The 17,238-nt window shown below is 45.8% G+C and overlaps 1 protein-coding gene across 1 annotated transcript in view; it reads right to left on the bottom strand.

Moving 5' to 3' along the window:
- The window catches only part of MTHFD1 (methylenetetrahydrofolate dehydrogenase, cyclohydrolase and formyltetrahydrofolate synthetase 1), a 71,294-nt gene that overhangs the window by 16,018 nt on the left and 38,038 nt on the right, over nt 1-17,238 (bottom strand). The window contains exons 18-24 of the mRNA XM_081859442.1: nt 16,127-16,267; nt 15,391-15,459; nt 13,395-13,506; nt 11,757-11,896; nt 8,059-8,100; nt 5,996-6,096; nt 2,797-2,974 (exon numbers count right to left, since the gene is read on the bottom strand). Coding sequence (XP_081715568.1) covers nt 2,797-2,974; nt 5,996-6,096; nt 8,059-8,100; nt 11,757-11,896; nt 13,395-13,506; nt 15,391-15,459; nt 16,127-16,267 — 783 coding nt within the window. The remainder of the gene's footprint in view (nt 1-2,796; nt 2,975-5,995; nt 6,097-8,058; nt 8,101-11,756; nt 11,897-13,394; nt 13,507-15,390; nt 15,460-16,126; nt 16,268-17,238) is intronic.

Genomic DNA, 17,238 nt, shown 5'->3' with positions numbered 1-17,238 from the left:
AAAGACCCTGATGTTGGGAAAGATGGAGGGCACAAGGAGAAGGGGACGGCAGAGGACGAGATGGTTGGACAGTGTTCTCGAAGCTACCAGCATGATTTTGACCAAGCAGCGGGAGGCAGTGGAAGACAGAAGTGCCTGGCATGCTCTGGTCCATGGGGTCATGAAGAGTCGGACATGACTAAACAACTAAACAACAACAACAATTTTAAATTTATTATTTATAACTCGCCCATCTGGCTGAGTTTCCCCAGCCACTCTGGGCGGCTCCCAATCAAGTGTTAAAAAAATATAGCATTAAATATTACAAACTTCCCTAAACAGGATTGCCTTCAGATGTCTTTTAAAAATAGGATAGCTCCTTATTTCCTTGACATCTGATGGGAGAGTGTTCCACAGGGCGGGTGCCACGACCGATAAGGCAGAGTCGAAGGGACATCTCAGGCAGGCAAGAATGCTTAAGAGCGGAAAGCAGAGTCTGTGAGGGATTGGGCTGGGGAGAGGGGGTGCATGTGTGGAGAGGCCTAGGGGCTGTTTGGGGGGGGGGCTAGGCCCGAAGTTCCCCAAATGTTTATTTGCTGGGCTGACAGTGTCTGTTACTGCTGCTTAGCATGCATTGCTCATTAGTTATTATGAACCATTGTGTATCATTTATGACGATGTGCTACTTATTATGATGCATCGTATTTATATGACAGTTTCTTTCTTTTTTGATTGGATGGATACACACACACACACGTTTATTATGATCTATGTTGTAAACCGCCTTGTGGTCTTTTTTGACAAAGGGTGGTGTAGGAATTCTAAAAATAAGTAAAATAAATGTCCTGATTCAGTAGAGGCCATGTTCCTGTATGCGTAAGACTGGAGAGGATATAGAACGTTAAAATACATAGGTGCATGTGTGCATTCTTATTTTTACACGAGTGGCGCTGTGGGTTAAACCACAGAGCCTAGGACTTGCTGATCAGAAGGTTGGCGGTTCGAATCCCCATGACAGGGTGAGCTCCGGTTGCTCAGTCCCCGCACCTGCCAACCTAGCAGTTCGAAAGCACGTCAAAGTGCAAGTAGATAAATAGGTACCGCTCAGGCGGGAAGGTAAACGGCGTTTCTGTGCGCTGCTCTGGTTCGCCAGAAGCGGCTTAGTCAAGCTGTACGCTGGCTCCCTCGGCCAATAAAGCGAGATGAGCGCCGCAACCCCAGAGTCGGCTATGACTGGACCTAATGGTTAGGGGTCCTTTACCTTTACTAACCAGTCAAGCCTTCAGAAAAGCCCCATAAGTGCAGTTGAAACACCAGGAGAGTTGCAAGGGGAGTGCAGAAGGGGAAGGGAGCCTTTCATTTCTCAGAGGGAACCAAAATTCATTTCAAGGCGGAGGGAGGAAACAGTGGAAGGCAACTCAGAACACCTTGGCCCAGCAATCTGCATTTTCCTTTTAAGCTATCCATTATTCCTTAAGTCACTTTTTTTAAAAAAACACACACAAACACAACCACATTATTCCCCATCACTTTGAGAATGCCAATCAGATTCTGGGCATTCGGAACAAAAAATTCTGTGTCTTCCCAGGGACATTAGAAAGCAATTTGATTATGCCGCTGACTCAAAGGCAAGGAATTAGATTTAGCCTGAGAGAGAGACAGAGGGGATTGCTGGGTACCTGGCTTGGCTAGTCGTGGAAAGAGAGCCTGCAAGAGCATTTATGATAATTTTGAGGCCCTAAGCCATTCACACACCCCATCAGCCAGTCTTTCCCAAGTCTCCCACAAGCTTATCGGTATCTTCCCCCAGAGCAGGTGTGGGGAACCAGATGCTGTGGAACTGCAAGCTCCCATCAGACTCCACAAGCACGGCCAATGGCCCAGATATTTGGGAACTTTAGTGCAGCAAGAGCCAGAGTGACAAAGGTTCCCTACTCCAAAGAGTTAAAGAAAAATTCTAAGGGGGAAAAATAACTATTAAAATAGGTGAGCAACAAAGGCTAGGGTCTTTGGGTTTATGAATGCAGAAGACTGGTAATTGATGGGAGCTTATTATGTACATATATTTTTGAAGATGTATAACTGAAGAAGTGAATAATGTGAAACAGATAAATACAGTCGTACCTTGGAAGGAGAACGGAATCCGTTCCGGAAGTCCGTTCAACTTCCAAAATGTTCGAAAACCAAAGCGCGGCTTCTGATTGGTTGCAGGAAGCTCCTGCAGCCAATGGGAAGCTGCCAAAGCCCCGTCAGATGCTCAGCTTCCAAAAATAGTTCACAAACCAGAATAGTCACTTCCAGGTTTGCGGCATTCGGGAGCCAAAACGTTCGAGAATTAGGCTGATCGAAAACCAAGGTGCGGCTGTACTGGAAATCGGAGGAGCAAGATTTGTAACGTGAAAAGCTCCTGTAAAAATAACAAGATTCATTTTCGCCGGAACAACTCTCATTGTGGCAATTTATAAGCTATATGTTGGCATGGGCTGTTTTCTTCTTTTTGCAAACTCAATACGTGCAGTTCCTGAGTTTAGTGGAAGGTTTAAAATTTATATGAAGAAAGTGTATGGTTCAGTCCCTGGGATCTTAAGGCTAGGAGAGGCCCTTGTCTGACCCCCTGGACAGCTGCTGTCAGCCAGAGAAGGCGTCACTGAGATGGAGCTGCTGCTTATATGCCTGTGTTTCTCACCCATGCACCAGAATCATTGCTAGCCCAGCTGCAGACTCCTTTCCTCAAAAGAACTTCCCTTTTTCTGCATTATAACTCGAACATCCCAAAGGTGGAAGAGGAGTCACACAGGGTTCAGTGAGAATCCTTACCTCCACATTGTACAAAAACTTGAAGTTGCTGGGGGCCAGCGATGCTCTCTGTACAGCTTCGGCCAGAGCCATGGCTCCTCTCCCTGCGTCGGCCCAGTGGGTGCATTTCACAGCATCAAAAGCGCCCACTTCCTTAGCCAACCGGATGACCAGCTGTAGCTCCGCCTCTGTGTCAGATCTGCAAAGATATCCATTGATGGAGAGTTAACACTGGGGGAAACAAGTGGATGATTTTCCTTGTGAGTGTGGTGTGGAGAGCCAGTGTGGTGTAGTGGTTAAGAGCGGCAGTCTTGTAATCTGGGGAACCGGGTTCGCGTTTCCGCTCCTCCACATGCAGCTACTGGGAGACCTTGGGCCAGTCACACTTCTCTGAAGTCTCTCAGCCTCACTCAACTCACAGAGTGTTTGTTGTGGGGGAGGAAGGGAAAGGAGAATGTTAGCCGCTTTGAGACTCCTTTGGGTAGTGATAAAGTGGGATATCAAATCCAAACTCTTCTTCTTCTTGGGTCAATGCACCTTAGCAAACAGCAGGAAAATTCAGTGCCTCTTCCTGTACACCCTTTACTTTTATTTGCTATCAGGATAGATAAAAATCTCAGGCCAAGGGAGCAGGCATTTGTCCACAGGCAGCTTTCCGGGTCATGTGGCCAGCAGGACTAAATCGCTTCTGGAGCAACAGAATACCATGACGGAAACCAGAGCGCACAGAAACACTGTTTACCTTCCTGCCACAGCGGTATCTATTTATCTACTTACACTGGTGTGCTTTTGAACTGTTAGGTTGGCAGGAGCTGGGACAGAGCAATGGGAGCTCACCCCGTCATGGGGGTTCAAACCACCGACCTTCCGATCGGCAAGCCTAAGAGGCTCAGTGGTTTAGACCATAGCGCCACCCGCGTCTTGAGCTTTACCTAAGAGATGCTATCACTATACTGAGCCAATGATGATGTAAACCATAGAGGGAGAAGCATAGGGAGATTTAATTTTGACTATTAATGCTCACTGAAAACCATTAAGTGCTTAATCTTCATGACATCCCAACCACCACCTCCCACGATTCAGCTGGCAGGAATGAAAAAGCACTGCCTGATTAGCGAAGACATTTTCTTTTATTCAAGGTTGAAAACGAGACGAGAGCAGAGAGCTGCCACAGAACATTTCTCAAATGCACTTCAGAGCAACATCTCATGTGGATGCAGATCACATTTAAGACACATGCAGAATGACTCACGGATGGCATGGAAGGAGGGGCGGGGACCAGGGAGGAGCAGGAGAGCTTTAATTTGGGCTCACGAACAAGATATTGTGCGGGTAGCTTGCCACCTTTCAGCCAGTCACCCATACGTGGTGGTTTCCTAAGCGCAGACACGGCCAAACATGGCCCTCCAACTGTTTTGGGACTAGAATTCCCATCATCCCTGACCACTGGACCAGTTAGCTAGGGATCATGGGAGTTGTAGTCCCAAAACAGCTGGAGGGCCAAGTTTGGCCATGCCTGCCTTTGGATGTATCAGGACCACCAAGGCCTTATCAGGAGAAACACCTTATCTGAATGCACCCTTTCCTATGTTACTTGGAATAATAATAATAATAACATCAAGGAATTGTTGAGTTGGAAGGGACCCAAGGGTCATCTAGTGCAACCCACTGCAGTGCTGGAATTTTATGCATCGCCATCCCTGGGTGGGTTCGAACCACCAGCCTTCTGGTTGCACTGAGCCACTGCGCCACTGGGGGAGGTGTTAATAATAATAATAATAATAATAATAATAATAATAATAAGCAGAGACATCACCTTGCCAACAAAGGTCCGTATAGTTAAAGCCATGGTTTTCCCAGTAGTGATGTATGGAAGTGAGAGCTGGACCATAAAGAAGGCTGATCGCCGAAGAATGGATGCTTTTGAATTATGGTGCTGGAGGAGACTCTTGAGAGTCCCATGGACTGCAAGAAGATCAAACCTATCCATTCTGAAGGAAATCAGCCCTGAGCGCTCACTGGAAGGACATATCCTGAAGTTGAGATTCCAATACTTCAGGATGAGAACATAAATCGCATGGCGGTGGCGGGAGGCCCCATTAGCTAAAGTGGTACCTCAGGTTGAGAACAGTTTAAGGTTAAGAATGGACCTCCAGAACGAATTAAGTTCTTAACCCGAGGTACCACTGTACTGGAGAAAAGTTCATATGCGTCTCTCACACTGGCTGCGGGAAAATAAAATAATAATAATAATAATAATAATAATAATAATAATAATAATGTTTGTACCCCACCCATCTGACTCGGTTGTCCAAGTCACTCTGGGCAGCTCCCCAGGTAAGAGCTGGGAGGGTCCACTTGCTTTTGTGTAGGATGGCCACCTCATGAGAAGAGAAGACTCCCTGGAAAAGACCCTGATGTTGGGAAAGATGGAGGATACAAGGAGAAGGGGACGACAGAGGATGAGATGGTTGGACAGTGTTCTTGAAGCTACCAGCATGAGTTTGACCAAACTGCGGGAGGCAGTGGAAGACAGGAGTGCCTGGCATGCTCTGGTCCATGGGGTCACGAAGAGTCGGACACGACTAAACAACAACAACAACAACAACAATAATAATGATAATAATAATAATAATACCCATATAAATGGTGCTTTCCAGCATTCAAAGCACATCATGTGCATTATCTTATCGCCATCCTTACAAGAAGCCTGTACAGTGAGACAGCATGATTACCCCCATTTTACAGATGGGGCCAGGGAGGCAAACCGTTATCCACAAGACTTTGTCTCCAGTCACCAATCTCCATACTCAAGAGATAAGACGCTGAGAAGGGTTTCAGATGTTGATTGCACTGTCCAGACAAGTTCATATGGGAAAAGGGGACCCTCTAGGTATGGGGGCGTCCTGAGCCATGTAGGGCTTTAAACGTCAAAAGCAGCACTTTGAATTCAGTTTGCAAACCAAGTGGCAGCCAGTGGGACAGAACTGGTGTTAAGAGATCCCACCTCCCTGTGTTCTTTAACCACCTGCCTGCCAAGCTGAGCACTAGCTGAAGTTTCCGAACCATCTTCAGCGGCAGCCCCATGTGACAACAGCCCTGCGATAATATGCTACTATTTCACTGCAGTTCCAAAACAACAGTCTGAAGTAGTGTGAGTCCCCTTTACTGTTTTATTTTCCTGCATGGATAGGCAGGGACTTTTAGCTCTCTTACTTACTTGAATGCATTGACAGCTACGACGACCGGGATGCCAAAGGTCCTGGCGTTTTGGATTTGCTTGCGCAAGTTGCTGCACCCTTTCTCCAAAAGTGGGAGGTTCTGTACGAAAAGGAAAGGGGGGGGGGAGGAGAGAGTTTGTTTGGGGATGAACAAGTGCTAGGTAGCTTTTTGCAACTTGCCGGCTCCCAGTACAGCTGTTACGGCATCTTTAGCCTCTTTTTTCGGAAGCATATTCTCAGGATCACTTAAATAATAGAATAGCAGAATTGCAGAGATGGAAGGGACCCCAGGGTCATCTAGTCCAACCCGCTGCGATGCAAAAATCTCAACTAAAGCATCCATGGCGAGATGGCCACCCAACCTCTGCTTAAAAACCTCCATGGAAGGAGAGTCTACAACCTCCCGAGGGAGTCTACATGAATCTGTCCATCTTCTGTCTACTCTTGAGTGTTCCACCTTCGTTCTGCCATAGAAATTGGCCATAAAAGTCTCTGGAACCCGCCGCCAATCTTGGCCAGTTAAGAAAGTTAACGTCCAATTGTGAAAGATTTTTAAGCTGCTTTATCAACTGCTCTATCTAACGTTGCTTTTTCTCGTGGTAAACTGTGCACTGCAACATCATTTGCCGTAAGCTGCCTCAGGAGCTTATATTGGTGGAGAAAGGTAAACGCTTTGTTTTAGATGGCTAGCCAAGATGCATATTTTTTGGAGGGTGTCTGGAAGCAAACTCTGATTGCTGCTGCTTTTGTTAGTAATTGCTCTTCTGTGATTTGTTAGGAGTTTTTAACGGATTGTTATTTTAGGGACTTTGCGGATTTTTATCTACTTGCCTTATTGTAAAGCACCCAGTGGCTTGGGCTTATCTAAAATACAAACAAATAATCCTCAACCAAACAGCCAGAAGCTACCCTTAGCCCCAGTCTACCATTTTCCTGACCTGAATTCAGCTACCTCCCAGGCACTTTACTTTTTTTAAAAAAAAGCACAGCTGCAGCAACAGAGAGGTTATAGAGAGATAAAACCATTGGCATGGAAAATTTTAAGTAGACCTGTGGATTAAACGAGCAGCGAGCACTGCAAGCCCAAAGTGTCATTAGAAAAATGAAGCACTGCAGCTCAGGTTAGGAAGTCGAAAAGGAGAGTTTTTCTCTTAGGCATTTTGTGTGCTGAGAGCACCCTACATTCTGCTTTCTCGGCAAACAAAATGTCTAAGAGAAAAACTCTCCTTTTCAACTTCCTAACCTGAGCTGCAGTGGGTGGGGATTCTGGCCAAGCTACAGAGTGATCTCTTAATACTTAAGTAATTTAAATTTCCTCTGAAGCTTTGACTCACCCCCTTTTTAGGATTAATTTCCTCACCTGAAGCAGCTTGAGTCTTTACCATATATTCTTGCTTACATTCAATATCAGACTGCCACTGGCTTGGTTCACACATAACGCCAAGCCATGGTTTATTAAACTATAGCTTCGTGTTGTACGTGAACCCTGCCAAGTGGCTGAATTACTGTTTACTGCCAACAAACCACAATCCTGATGGTTTCTTGTTGGATTACGACACTCGGTTCATTTCATTTATAACTCGATGCTATGTGTGAACCTGGCCGCGTCATTCCTGATGCGTGGCAAGATACAAAAAACACGGGGAAAGCAAAGTTAGACAAACCAACCAAGGTTTAGAGAAACGTATGGCTTAAAAGCTGCTTACAAACTGATTTCATATCCTGGTCTTTAAGCAGGGCTTAAAGTCATGGTTTCTCTGTGGCTGGAACTGTGGTTTCCAACAAGCTAGGCTAGAAGTGCTGGCATCAGGTACATGAGGGAAGGAGGTGTGGCCACACAGATCATTTGGGGACCAACAAACCATGGTTTACTGGCCTGGGATTATGATGTAAGAACTGGGTCCCCGAATCTTGGCTCAAAATGAGCAATCTTTATTCCTCAGAGCGGAAGTATATGTACTGCATTTAAGGGCACGTACTGAGGGTGCTGAGGCTGCCTTGTGTCTTGCAAAGTTCTTATTAGATCAGGGAACAGTAAATAGAGTCGGCAAATTATTGTTACCTCTTCAGTGTACTCCTTTGGCAAGGGAACTCCAGCTGCGACCTGCAAAGAGCAAAAACCAATGAACTCTAATTTCATTCCCAACCCTGGAGTTTACCTGGGAGCCTATTTAATTATTATTATTTATTATTTATACCCAGCCCATCTGGCCGGGCCTCCCCAGCCACTCTGGGTGGCTTCCAACACAATATTAAAATACAGTAATACATCAAACATTAAAAGCACCCTAAGGTCAGCGCAACCCCACTGGTTCTTTAAACAACACGAAGAGAGAGACACAAGACAACCCGAACGGGTTGGCAGGGAATCGCCCCACATAATAGATAAGCAAGATGGCTAACCTAAAAGCAATTACATTAAACGTGAGGGGGCTGGGAAACCCCATCAAAAGAAAACGCATCACCTCATACATAAACACCATGAAACCACACATCACCTTCCTACAAGAAATACACAACCCACCCAAAGGCAGCAAACTCCTGAGCGACCCCCGCTTCAGTCAGCAGTGGGTCGCACGAGGCTCAGGGAAAGCTCGCGGTGTAGCCATAATACTCAGTAGAGACCTGAACTTCACTGCCACAACAGTCCTCAGGGACAAAAAAGGCAGATTCATTTTCGCTAAAGGGACACTAGATGGTAAAATCAAACTGACAATTGGCTCCATATATGCCCCAAACGCGAAACAATTAGAATTCTTCCAGAAGACACTAAACAAATTCCTCTCCTTCTCTGAAGGGGAAGCAATCCTAGGAGGGGACCTCAATCTAAATATGAAAGGTATATCCCTGAAAGATATCCACCCTACAACCCCATGGGCAACCTTCCTCCGAAGGAAACCCCCAACAACTAGGAACTCTTACAAGTTACTAAAAATGCTAAAAAACAGGGGTCTCTACGACATTTGGAGTGAGCAAAACCCGGGAGACATCAGCCATACATTCCAATCGGGACGTCATGATACAGTGTCCAGACTGGACAGCATTCTACTCACACAGGGTCTGATCCCCTCAGTGGAATCAACAAACATCGGTAACATTAAAATCACAGATCACGCCCCAGTAGAAGTCATCGTTAAAATAGGAGAAGGAACACAAACCACCCCATCATGGTCCTTCAGTCCCATCCTAACTACAAACAAACAAATTAGAGAGAGTCTCACAAAAACCCTCCAAAACTACTTCAAGGAAAACGATGTAGACAGTATAACAACCCCCCTCCTATGGGACACAATGAAAGCGGTCACCAGAGGAGCTTGCATAAAATAGAAAACTTTCCTTAAAAAACAAACCTCCTCAAAAATTAGCAAAATAGAACAAGACATCACAGCCCTCTCAACACGCTACAAACAAACAGGATCAAACATTAAAAGCTTCCCTAAACAGGGCTGCCTTCAGATGTCGTCTAAAAGTCTGGTAGTTGTTGTTCTCTTTGACATCTGGTGAGAGGGCGTTCCACAGGGCGGGTGCCACTACCGAGAAGGCCCTCTGCCTGGTTCCCTGTAACTTGGCTTCTCGCAGTGAGGAAACCGCCAGAAGGTCCTTGTTGCTGGACCTCAGTGTCCAGGCTGAGCAGTGGTGGTGGAGACGCTCCTTCAGATTCCTCACAAGCAGGATGAAGTGGACCAGAGGTGGAGTGGGCACAAATTAGACTTTTAGGAAAGGTCCCCACTTCGAGAGAGAAGGGGAGTTCTTCTACAAGGACATAGCAAAGGTTGTGAGTTTTGGCTCACGTCTAGGAGTCCTGCACATTAACATAATGAACCAAGCAGCAATTGTTTCCCTGTGATGAATTCACAAAGAATAGATGGCTGCCTCCAGGGACGTATCATTACCTCTCAGCACAAGGCTCTGAGGCCAAAGGAAGAGAGACACCAGACTGTGAAGACGATAGCCAGCGGCACACAGAAGATCTCATTAGCAAAGAAGCAGTGGGCAATGCTGAGGGAATGAATTTGACCTTCCTCCTTCCTCCTGCAGACTCTTAATGTTTTTTCTGGAGAATAACTTATCTTAGCTCCTATTCCAAGCTAAGCAGAGAAGAGGTTGTTTGCCAGTCACCAGGAAGCTCGACTTGTGTTTGCGTGTGTGTGTGCAAATCTCTCTCTCTTTTTACTCCATCTTTAGCCACACACACACACACACACACACACACACATACACACAGTCTGTTAAAAAATAAGATCACTTTGAACTCAAAAGATAAAAAAGGAAGTAAGGTATTTCTAAGACTGGCAAAAAAGCAAACGTTCTTTGACACAGAAGGGCAGTAATTCTGCTTGACATCTCTGTAAGGAGAAGCTAAATATGGAAAATATTCAGAATACTTATCAGGGATTAGGCTACAGAAAGGAAAAAGGGGGCAGCTAGAGAAACTGCCTCTTGCTTATGCCGCAAAGCCTAAGGAATCTGTAAGAAACAGAAAAGCAGAGCATTTGCTGCCTACCCAAAATGGAGATTTGTTTCTGGAACATGGCAGTCTGGTTGCTCCGCCAACGCGGCCAATGTAAACCTAATTCATCAGAGACAAGTCTCTGCAAGGAGGCTTTGCTTATCCAAACAGCAAGGGCCACGAGGGGAAAGGAGAAATGCAAATTAAAAGCCCGACGCCTTCATAACGATAACCATCACTTTATATACTGACAGAAGCTATCGTTTTTAAATTTTAAATAAGAAGCAAGCAGAGGACTGTATAGAGGGAGTGGGGAAAAGAGCAAAATGTGTTTTTGTTTTTTGCTTTTCCAATGAAGAAAGAGAATAAACATCATGACGGATGGTAAGGGAGAGGATCAGAATCAGAAAAAGAAACTGAGGGAGATTGGAGAGGAATTGAGAGCACTGGCTACCCAATAAGGGCAGCTGGAAAGTGGAGCCAGATTCCTCAACATCACTGCACACTTTGGGGAAGGATAAGTCAATCTGGTGCCCTCCAGTTTTTTAAAAAATATAAATTTTATTAAGAGTTTTCAACATGTGATAGAATAAAAACCCAACTCGTCTAAAATAACAACAACAATAAAAGTGCTAAAGGGCGCATCTATTATTATTTTAGACTAGTTGGGTTTTTTATTCTATCATATGATATAAATGTGATAAAGGGCCCTTATAGCTATTATGTTTTCCTCCTTTCTCTTTCTCCCCCCCCTCTTTTTTCCTCCTTTCTTGTCCTTTCTTTGTTTCTTATTATTTCTGTTATTTAGTTTGATTTTTACTGCATTTTATGTAAAAAATAAAATAAAATAAATACTTATTAAAATGACAGCAACAACAATACAGAAAATGAAGGGAGAAAATGAAGGGAGAAAACGATAAAAGAAAGAGAGCACAGAGTTGTATATATATAGCCCTCTATTATATCTTAATTTTTGATCCTCATACAGAGAAGCGAAACCTCTCAGCTCTCACCGGGGAGAGCTTCCCTCTTCGTCAGTCACACGCCCTGAGAAAAGCCACTCCAGCCTGCCTCTCCCAAAGGTCCCTTCTGTCCCATCACCTCTCTGTATGCATCTTCATTTATCCTGAATTTTAAGTCTTCAGAAATCATAACATACATGTGGATAATATCCACAGGTATTAATGGCCGTGCTGGCTGGAGCTGATGGGCACTGTGGTCCAGAATACCTGGAGGGCACCAGAATGGGGGAACTAAAATGACTTAAGCACTGGTCTCTGGGCTTCCCTATCGCCAAGGCTGCCACTCACCGTAGGGCCTCCACCATGCATCTTCAGAGCTCGGACAGTAGCCACCAAGACGACCACATGGGGCTGCAGGCCAGAATACCGGCACTTGATGTCAAAGAACTTTTCCATGCCAATATCTGCTCCGAAGCCAGCTTCTGTCACTGCAGGCGGAACAAAAGGAGAAAACTGCATTATATTATGTACAATCTCCTTTCTATTTGCTTGGCAGCATTAGGATCATTCTCATTTTAATCTCCGTCCTTAAGCCATCCACTCTAGTGTGTTTTTGTTTGTTTGTTTGTTTTTAAAGGTAAAGGGACCCTTGACCATTAGGTCCAGTCATGGACGACTCAGGGGTTGCGGCGCTTATCTCGCTTTTGGGGGTGGAGCTGGAAGTCAGCTTTTAAATTTGTACTAATTTGGCGACAATTTGATAAAAATTATGGAAAATCAATAAAAATAACTGGCAAAAAAGTAAAAAAAAATCACCCAAAAATAAAACCTGTTCCTTAGATTTGGAAGATGCAGATTTTCAAACCCTCATGGTGTTTCATGTATTTTAGTGGATTGTCTTAAGTTATTGTGTTGCATTTTGGGAATCAAGATTATTTTGGTTTCCCTGAGAATGTCCAGGTCCTCAAACGGAAGACAATCTTACTCGGCTATAAGTGATCGTCAGAGAAGATGATGATGTTGCACTCTGCCTCGGTTACTTCTGATTTAAATCCTGCATGTAAATATTCTAAATAAATAAATGATGGCAGCCAGAAGGGTGAACCAAAGTGACAAAGCCCATTTTCTCAGCCACTTCACCCACTTTGAAACCGGCTGTTTTGTCTTGCTATAATCCCAGGGTGAGGTGAAATTATTTTGGCGCGATTTGAAACAGAGGTGCAGCCATTTTGTTTCCCCCATGAAGTTCTGTTCTGAGGTGCTCTTTGAGAATATGGTGGAAAACACAGCCACTTCCTTTGCCATTCCCTGGGGGCTGCCAGTTCAGTGGACAGAAGCTGAATTTATGCAGAAAAATACACGCTTCTACAGAGTGGGCGGCTTGTTCCTCAAGCATCTCATTTTATCCGTGAGGTGCAGTGTTAAACACACCTCCAGAGAAAGGGCAGTGACTGAAGCAGGCTTGTTAAATAGATGAACTCACAGCATGTTGTTCCTTGCAAGCCTTTCTGAACAACACAAGACTTTTGTTTTAGGCTTGAATTTCTCTCTGCTCTTTTATTTTATTTTTAAAAAACAAGAATTGCCTTGCAAAAACCCGTAGCAGTTCTAGCATGCCCAATCAGAAGTAAGTCCACTGTGTTCAATACGACTTACACCCAAGTAAACAAGCCGAGGAATCGTTGAAAAGATTATGGGAAACAAATTTGGGGAAGGGGACACAACTTCACAAAGCTATTCCTCTTTGAATTACTAGGTCAATTTCACAAATGTTTTTCAGTGCAACAGCAATAATAGGGAACCCATGGCCCTCCAGATGTTGTTGGACTCCAACTCCCATCATTCCCAGCTAGAGAGGCCAACAGGGATCATGGGAGTTGTAGTCCAGAAACCTATGGATGGCCACAGGTTCCCCCACCCACTGCATTGTGCAGCCGTGAATTCCGTAACTAAACAGTGCATGAAAGTTGGTGCACAAACACTCACCCACAAACCCTTCCTTGCCGACGAGCTTCAGGGCAATCTTGTCTGCCAGGACAGATGAGTTGCCATGGGCAATGTTGGCAAATGGACCAGCGTGGACAAATACAGGGTTGCCCTGTGAAGAGAAGGGGGAAATGCAACTGGAAGAAGGAAATGCAAAGGGAGAACAGCTGCTTTGCCACCTGGAATGCTGCAAGCCCAACGCACACTTAAAAGGTAAAGGGACACCTGACCATTAGGTCCAGCCGTAGCCGGCTATGGGGTTGCGGCGCTCATCTCGCTTTACTGGCCAAGGGAGCCGGTGTACAGCTTCCGGGTCATGTGGCCAGCATGACTCTGGCAAACCAGAGCAGCGCACGGAAACGCCATTTACTTTCCCGCCAGAGCGGTACCTATTTATCTACTTGCACTTTGACGTGCTTTCGAACTGCTAGGTTGGCAGGAGCAGGGACCGAGCAACGGGAGCTCACCCTGTCGCGTGGATTCGAACCGCCGACCTTCTGATCAGCAAGCCCTACGCACACTTACTCAGAAGCAAATTCCATGGATCTCAACGGCACTTGCTTGCGAGTAAGCATGTGTTAGGGCTCTAAAAATCTTGCAGCACTTCAAGTGTCTCTGGTGAAACAACCCAACAAAATGGAAATTGGGCAGAACTGAAAACCAGCAGGAAAAATCAGCCCATCACAGTCCCTTCTGTGTCGCCCCAAGTTGAGCGATTTTTATTGTAATTGTTAAGAGTGAATTTAATTATTATTTGCTGGTGTTTTGAAAGTTAATTTTGTTGTGTTCTATTATATTCTAACACATCACTGAATATCACTTTATATGACATAAGTCATTTTTAAAGTTAGGTTTCATTATGCCTTTTTGTACTGGATCAGATTATTATAAGGTGTGTATATTTTGTTGCTGCAAACCGCCTTGTGTATAGTAATATAGAAAGATGGTATACAAATTGAAAGTGAAATGAAATGAGACGCTCTCTTTCTGCGCCAAACAGTTCTACAGGAGAGGAGGGACCTCTCACTTCTCAAGCCAAATCCTTTCCTGCACAGAATGGGCAGGATCCAGGAAGTTTAAACCTTTCTGGCTCCTTCAGGAATGCAGACGGCAACCCCCCCCCCCCCCACTTCTGCTAGCTGAGGGTAGAGGAAGAAGATGCAATCTTGCCTCTTAGGAACTGGCTTCCCTCATAGCTCAGAGTCCTTTCTTGGCCACCCCCACACCTTCTGGGAATGTGACAACTCTGCAAACCACATCCATTCCTGCTGCGTTATATTTCGGCACTTAACTTTAAACAGCAAGAGCTTTGCCTCTGGATTAAGAGCCTGCAGGGTTTGCAAGAATCCCTGTTGGATCAACTAGGCTAGCATCCTGATTCCAACACCACCTCTGGATAAACAACACTTCCTCTTGATTTCCTCGCAGTAACTGGTATTCCATGCCTCTGCATGGGGAGGTTCTATTGATCATGGCCAGTTGCCCTTGACAGGTCTATATAATTTCTATTTTAAGCAACATGAAGACCAGCCCCCTATTTACAACCTGTGTGCTCTGAGGTAAGGCAGAAAAGCCTAGGAGCAGAGAGCCACCAGCTCCCGACTGGACCACCGGTGGCCTGGGAGATCTGTTGAGGCAGCTTTGTCCCTCCTTCCCCAGCCATTTCCCCCCCCCTTGGGGGCAGGCAGAAGAGGATAAATCCAGGCCAGGGATCTAGTGCCATCGGCAGCTGATGCCACTGTGAGATTATTTTTCTACCATTTCATAGATTAAGGGTCTCATGACTGAGCTATCCCATTTGTTTGTGTTAATGTTTTTTAATCGCAAACCACTTTGGAAACACAGCAAACAAACAAGGCAAACCATGAAGGGGTGATTGGTTGTCAGGTGCAAAATGTTCTTGAGAACCACTGCCTCACAGCGTTGGGGGGGGGTGGCAGGTAGGTTTTCTGATTTCCAACTGAAAGCACAAAGCTTGCACAAGATATGCACTTACCTCCAGAGTCTGCATGAGGTTTGGCTCAATAGCATCTTTCATCAAAACTGCCAGGGCACCACTAACTCCCTAAAGAAAGAAGTGTTTAGAGTTACCTGGGTGGCAGTTCTTGCCAATTTCTTCAGGTTTAGGATGCTCCAAGAACCGCAAGGGAGCCCACTATTCCACCTTGACAGAAATAGGATGCTAAATGAACACAGCGGAGGATGCCATGCTCACCATTTTAAAAATTCCACAATTACAGGCAGGTTAATTTCACACATGTACGATCTACCTCTGGGATAGTGCTCGAGTGCCGAAGAGACCAGCCTTGGTGCGTGCGAGGCCTCTACTTCTCCCTATTTTTAATTTTAAAATGTAAATTAAAGCTGGTGTCCAGGGCAATTTACCTTCGGCACACAATGGGATTCTGGAGCAGGGCCTCCTCAGACTACCTGAATCACAAGGGGCTCGCAAAGAAGAATATGCTCCACAGGTTCTGCTTCGTTCCAGCGCTGTAGAGGGTTGGACTAAATCAGGCATAGGCAAGCTCAGCCCTCCAGATGTTTTGGGACTACAATTCCCATCACCCCTGACCAATGGTACTGTTACCTAGGGATCATGGGAGTTGTAGTTCCAAAAACATCTGGAGGGCCGACGTTGCCTATGCCTGGACTAGATGACTCTTGGGTCCCCACTCCACAATACCATGATTCTAAGTTATCCTGGAGCCAGCTTAGGTTTACGGCCTACGTACCAGATCTTCTGTGGTAATTGGAACGCCTTTCTTGCTGGAAGCCACCACCATTTTGGCTAGGCGACGCCTCATGTCCTCCAGGCCATCTGTGAGAGCCAAGACCGCCATGATTTCACTGGCAACCGTGATGTCGAACTGAGCCTGCCGGAGGGAAGGACAGGGTCAAAAACAGTCTCCTTTCAACGCATGCGGCATTTTTTTGTTTTAATGGAGAACCACTGTCTCCGGATACAAACTCTATAGTGGGGATGTGGGGTGGGGGACTCTTTCATGCCTCGCAAGGGCCCTGTTTCCTTGGAGGGAAGCAGTTGGGGGCTGCATGCTAGTGGATGGTCAGGGCTCCTGCAAACTGCAGAGGTTGAGATAAGACGAGGGGATTTCGACAGGGATAGCTTGTCCTGCAAACAACACACACTGACATTGCCAGAGCTTTGCCTTCTTTTGTATCTGGGCACCCTGGTGGTGGGGAGGGCCAAAGTGGGCAAGGCTGGAGCGAAACCCCTCTCCTTCACCTGATACACTTTGTTCAATCCCGGACCTCTGGGTAGCTGAATTGCTTAGCAGAGCTTTGCAAACTTGTCATATCGGTGACACACTTTTTAGATATGCATCATTTCGCGACACGGTACTTCAGTTTTACTAGCAAGCCAGAGGTTTAAACTAACCCCTTTCCAGCCCCATGAGGAGCACAGGGAGCATTCACATGACACACCTACACACTGCAGCCGACATGTTAACGTGATGCGACACACCGTTTGGAATGCTCTGGGTTAGAGTGTGATGCTGATAACGCCAAAGTTGCAGGTTTGGTTCCAGTAAGAGACAGCTGCCTATTCCTGCATTGCAGGGGCTTGGAGTAGATGATAGGCCCCCTTCCAGCTCTATGATACCCCTGGCAAAGGTGGGGAGCCTCAGACCCAGGGGACGAATATGGCACCTCAAGCCTCTCCATCCCACTCAGGACTCTCTCCATGCCTCATCTCCTTGACCCTGTTCATTGCCCTCCTCAAGTGGGTTTGCCTGGCAGGAATGTGTCCTTGAAGAAGAGTTTGGATTTGATATCCCGCTTTATCACTACCCGAAGGAGTCTCAAAGCGGCTAACGTTCTCCTT

Source organism: Podarcis erhardii, assembly GCF_964252035.2.
Source record: "Podarcis erhardii genome assembly, chromosome: 1".
Classification (NCBI taxonomy): domain Eukaryota; kingdom Metazoa; phylum Chordata; class Lepidosauria; order Squamata; family Lacertidae; genus Podarcis; species Podarcis erhardii.
The sequence above is the reverse complement of the archived record's forward strand: the minus strand, read 5'-3'. Positions and strand labels throughout refer to the sequence as shown.